Raw genomic sequence first — 6,000 nt, forward strand, 5'->3', positions numbered from 1 at the left:
TATTGTTCCAGTGAAATGAACTTCAACCAACAACAACGACGACACCAAACGTCAATTCTCAGGCATTCAAATCACTAAAAATCACTGCCTTGCATTGTTTTCTGACAGAGATGAAGAAGCTCGAGTGTACACAGAAGTTAACTCAACCACAGTTTACCTCCAGATAATAGACTCGATACCACAAACAAACAGACAAAGCGCATTTACAAAGACAGATAACGCACACAATTGCACTCGCAAAGGCGTTTCTGAATCTGCACAGACCACAGCGCAGCGGCGAAGTCAGACAATAGGCACTGACACAGAGAAGGGAGAGAGACACTGATACAGCTATGACAGATGAGAAAGAGAGAGAGACATGAAGTGATATTCAGAGAACGAGGAAGAGTGTGTGTGTGAGTGAGAGAGAGAGCGAGACAGAGGGGGACTGCTTTGTTAGCAGGACCGGGAATAAAGTGGTAATTACCTCACTGTGGGTTTGTTGATTATAGTTCAGCCAGGTTCTCCATGTTAATCATTTACCAGGGGAAGATAGAGATTAGTACACAGACAGACACAGAGAGAAGAGAAAGCAATCCGAGGAATGTATTCATTTGCATGTCCAATCTACAGAGGGGTAATAGATGCAGACAGATCGCTGGATGAAGGAATAAAATAAGGAGAAGAAAGAAATCAGTCTAAAAGTGCAATCATCGTCCTTGACAAGACACAATTACAACTTATCTGCTTTTATTTTACTGTATATTGCATGTGTCTGTTTGTGCAGTCCCACAGATCAGTTACCAGTGCGTGTGTGTACGTGAGTGCAGCTATGGTATGCAGAATGTGATTTACTTTGGTATTTAAACTGGATCATTCACGAGTGCACACAGACGGAAATGATGCATAAACAGAGCAGAGATTACACGGAGGACTTATGAGGGCAGCTTTCAATAAAGATACAGAAAACCAATACAAATATTCATCACCTCATGGCCCGTTTAAACATGCTTCATTGGCTTAGCGCTCACCCTGGGTCTTTGTGTGAGCGGGTGAGAGACGGGGGGGAGAAAGAAAGAAAGAAAAAAAAAAAAAAGAGAGGGAGCGCGAGAGCTCAGAGGGGTCTGGTCTGATGTTTTATAATGATTTAAGTTTGTGTCCAAACTTTCAGAGTGAGTTCAAGTCTGAGCAAGTGAGGATGCAGGTAAGGAAAACTGGTTACGATGTTTCTGTTTTAAATGTTCTGTCATTTACACTTAAAACTACGCTTGTCTGCCTCTACGCAAATTCAGAAACAAAAAAAATTGGGGTGCGGAGAAAGCAAAGGAGCTGGCAAACAGAGACTGAAGCTTGAGCTGTGATCCAGGGGAACTGTTGCAACAAGTTTTCATCCTCTCCGGGCAGATAGGAGGGAAAGCAATAGTACAAGTGAGTGCCAAGAACCAGAAAATGGAGTAGGTGATTAAAGCTCCAGGTATGGGTGACATTTATTCTCGTTACAGATGTATGAGCAGCCCAATCTTTCAAGCCATTTCTTGTCCCCCAAGAAGTGTAATTCAATCCCTAAAGTTTTGATGCTTTGAGTAAACTTCCTGACGGTTCTTGAGCGAATTTATGAGGATGCATGCAGCGCAAAAAGCAGACACAGCTGTATCTGCAAATAGGCTGGTCAACGTGTTTGGCCCAACAGGTTTAAAAGCTCTCCGTGGAACACAAGAAGAAGCTGAATACACCAATAAGCCAGTCTGAGCTTGTGGCTCAGGGGAGAGCTAAGGTAAACTGTCAGCACTCACAAATACACACACACTCAAGCTTTGAGCACTGGGGTTATATTATTATACTAACCTTTAACTGCTCCAGGAAGTAAAAAATAATTCCTCTTCTAATAAGGAACTATTGCTCTGAGAGAGACACGGTTATAAAACGGAGAGCGATCGTAAACCGTGTTCATAAAAAATCATAAAAGAGGGCGATCGAACCACTGGAGCCCCACAAAAGAAAGAGGCAGGGGTATCCGATTCTGCAATGTTCAACGCCGACCCCGCAGTCAGTCTATCACTTTCATTTCAGAGCTTCATTTTTCAATATAGAGGGTACTAAATGTGTGCCAGTTAAAGTGTTTCATTGAGCCTTTGTTACAAGCATATTAGCCAGCAAAGAACAGAGCAGTGAAGCCCTACAGTCTCCACTTCACTGCCCTTGCTTCATTAAAACTATAAATCTAGATGTCGTAGGGAAAGGTGAAGGCCAGAGATAGGCTCCTGTCGTCCATATTAAAAAGAGTCCGTTTTTCCACCAGCTACGGTTGTTATAAGCAGCTTCAGCATTTGTTTTAAGCTAGTCTTTAGATGCTTTCCCAGATTCACATGTGACAGGAATAATGTTGCCATGAATACGCTCAATCACTTATTGTTAGTTCATGAATCTGCAAAATACAATTTCTTACATTTGCAAAGAAGGTTGATGCATGGGGTCAAAATTATTATCAATATTTTACCAATAAATCAAGCAAAGCCAGTACTACCCCAAACTATAAACTGATTTTAGCTTATAAAGCTACAGTGTTTACAACAGTTGCAGTTACAGAGCAATGTTAGTGTGTATCTCAAGTGATGCGTCTGGCAACATGGAGAATGATGATCCGAGATGAACTCTCTTTAAGTCGATATTTGCCCCGTTTCATCAACTCCAAAAGAAAATGAGGCTTTTCTCTTACTTAGTATACCTCTGGTCACCATCTTTGACCTGCTGCTGGTTTTGTGTTGCCCAGGTAGCCCAGGGATGATGGACGTACCAGAGCCATTTTAGCAAGAATCAAAGCACTGAAACTGAATCTCAGCCAAAACAGTGAGATGAAAGATGTTAAACAAGGCAATGTAGAATGGGAATGGATGAAATAACACAAAGTTATGCTGAAAATGTCAAAAAAAAAGGTTTTACACGGTTATTAATAACAGTTACACTGTAATCTGTTAAAGCACTGTGGACAAAAAAGCAGGAACCCAATCGTGGTTATTTTCTGACTGTGTGTACTCAGAATGTCAGATGTAGTCTTTGGCTCTCTTATTGCTGCGTTGATCCAACAAAATCACGGCTCTCGTGTCCCTGTGCTCCTCTTCCCCTCACCTGGCTGCATTTACAGGCCTCAGGACAACTTGGCTGGCTCGCTGGCTGGCAGCTAATAGAAAATATGGTATGGGAAAATGACTGAAGCTCAACTAATCACACAGCCAATATCCATCACTGGGCTGGAGGGAGTTGTGAGACATAAGGAGGAGAAGGAGGAGTGAGGGAGTGCAGACAAAAGATGAAAGGAGAAGGATGTAACGAGGGAGGTAATGAAGAGAGAGGAGAGGAGAGGAGAGGAGAGGAGAGGAGAGGAGAGGAGAGTCCTTGTGGTAAACCCAGGGGATTCTGGACTTGGTGCAGCATCACGGCACCACTGATAGTTTTGTGATTGGGTGGTGTTGCTGATGAGAGTGATTCTCTGCCACAGTGGGTTACTCTCCACCGTGATGCTGATGGCATTGTGATTGCGTGGTGTTGCAGCAGACTGTGTGGCCGTGCCACAGGCTGTGACCATTCATCCCTGAATCTCTAGAGAACAAGAAGGTGCTTCCTAATCCTCACAGTGTTTCTGTCCACCACATTTCTGTCAGATCCCAATTACATGACTGAGTTTTCCCCCACATGCACACACCGGGTATAACCTCCACTACAAGAGTCCTGCCCCCTAGACAAAGGAGCTCTTGGGGAAATTAATAGTCCCAGGAGTCATATCTCTGTCAGATTTTGTGCATCTACAAATGTAAAATCCTAAAGATAAAACAGTTACTGACAGAGCGGTCTCTGTGGCCAATGGCTAAGTAAAAAGGTCGTTCATCTGAAAGAGCGTTTGGGGACTCTGGCCTCTGAGAGAGCAAGAGTCTAGAAAAGCATGTAAGAGAGTCGCGAATGTTCTGGTGGGCAGTAGCCCGGCAGGCCCCGCAGGTCTCCCACCTCAAACCTTCAATTAGCAAGCACTGGAACACCTGGATCAGCAGGTGAGCCACACTCTGCCTGGCTAATGGCCCCAATCAACCCATTACACACACACACACAAATACACACACACAGCTTCCCATTACCTGACTACATATTCGCTTATGCACAGCAGCACTTTAGACTTTAATATACACCTGTGTCCCGAGAATGCTATCTAGGGCACTATTCAGAACAAACACTTAGGAAGAAACCCTTACTTCTGCCTTTCTATAAGTAGCATAATCACTAACTCCAAGAGGCAGCAGACAGGTGAAAGCCACGGTTAGAGTGTGGTCAATATGATAAAGATAACTGGCTGCGGCAAGGAGGTGAGATCACTCAGGTCTGTCTCAAGTGAACCGAGGGTTTCACTGTACTCCCAGAGTTGAGACTATTTGATTAAAAGAAAACAGCCTGATAGCTTTTGGTGCAGGTTTGACCTGCTTCCCTCCCCTCTGCATTTAAGTAAGCATTGACGTGAGCTAGTACATAGCTGAGATTCTTTTAAACAACTAAAGCCTGAGTCATTCACAAGGCATCATTAAAAATGTTGTGCAATAGCATGAAAGTGCAAGTTCAGACCAGCTATGTTTGTTCTCAGCTAAGCCGGTAGATTTAACCAAACCTGGACCCCTTAACAGTGAACATTTATTTGGTCACTAGTGATGAAAATAAAACAGCCTTCTCGTTTTGTCCCAAGAGAAGCGTCATTACGCGCACAGACTCCCCCTCCTCACCTTGTGTTTGTAGAGTTCCAAAACACGGTGTGCCTTTTGGCCACAACTGCTGATATTATATTGAAGAAGACAATCGTAGCTTTCCAAGCAGGCGGAGTTCCGGGTGCCCACAGCAAGGTGCCCATCCTGGCCGCTGCGGAAAGGTTCTGCACCGGCTGGGAGTGGTGCGCAAAATCAGGTGACGAGACCCGACGCAAAGGAGCTCCGTCAACAACTTTCTTCAGCAGCTTCACCAACTCATGAACAAACTCACACTTTAGCGTCAACTGCTGCAGCAGCTTCCCATGATGCAACAACGTGAAGTGATGTCCCTCACAAAAAAAAAGTTAACAATTACAGGCTGCAAAGAAGGTGTGCACCACCACAGAGAAACACTGGTGAGCGCGTCTCCACACTGCGCATCGTGGTTTAAGAGTGAGCTCTAGTCACTGTAATGACTTAAAAAAAGAAAAAAAGACTGACTTTAAAGCTTGGGGATTCGAGTACAGCAATAGGTCAGAATATCAATTTAAACTGTCAGATGGTTTGGCAGCAACAGGCTGCGGAGCGCTGGAAGGGCGGATGCGCTGGGCCGAGGGCGGTGCCGGGAAAACTTTAGGCCAATCACTCAACAAGGGTGTGGCCATGTTATTGTACTGCAGCGCAAAGTTAAATCCTTGGGAGGTGCGCCCACTGGTGTGGGGAGACAGATTGTCACTGTTCCAGTTTTTCAGGAAAACCAGGGTTCTTCTTAGTGGACCGAATAGTTTCACTTATTCAGTCTCATTACTCAGCAGCAAACACCGCCTTTGTTGTTGGGTGTCTGCTGTAAGGTAAGCAGCTGACTGATACAAAAAGAAAGCGTCCTTTGTCCTCTCCTGAAATTTCTTTTCAGTCCTTATTGTACAGCCCCAAGTAGGCCAACACTGTATGGTGGAGTGGTGCATTCAAGTACCCAACACAGGATAACAGCAGGGAGCCACAGCATCTCCGTAACTGGTGTCTGCAAGAGCTACATTTCGTTCAGCTACTCTTGGCTGGATGGTGTGTATGTGTGTGTGTGTTGTGATAAGTATTAATTCTCTGGTTGTTGTCAAACACCCCAGGGGAGGGTGTAGCGACAGTAATCACAACGCCTCCATGGGCGAAAGCCACTGGTGGTCCTCTCTAATTATCTGATTCTCCAAATGTGTGTGTGTGTGTGTGTGTGTGTGCAGCCTGTGTGGGTCACACTAACTCAGCTGTTGGTTCAGCGCTATCACTCATCCAAAGTTACATTGAT

At 44.7% G+C, this 6,000-nt stretch overlaps 1 protein-coding gene across 1 annotated transcript in view; it reads right to left on the bottom strand.

Moving 5' to 3' along the window:
- si:dkey-246i14.3 (ephrin A4) overlaps nt 1–5,285 on the bottom strand; it is a 33,704-nt gene extending 28,419 nt beyond the window's left edge. Inside the window, exon 1 of the mRNA XM_031734028.2 lies at nt 4,740–5,285. Coding sequence (XP_031589888.1) covers nt 4,740–4,864 — 125 coding nt within the window. The 5' untranslated portion in view covers nt 4,865–5,285. The remainder of the gene's footprint in view (nt 1–4,739) is intronic.
- Nucleotides 5,286–6,000: the final 715 nt, after the last annotated feature.

This window comes from Oreochromis aureus, linkage group 11, assembly GCF_013358895.1.
Source record: "Oreochromis aureus strain Israel breed Guangdong linkage group 11, ZZ_aureus, whole genome shotgun sequence".
Taxonomy (NCBI): Eukaryota; Metazoa; Chordata; class Actinopteri; order Cichliformes; family Cichlidae; genus Oreochromis; species Oreochromis aureus.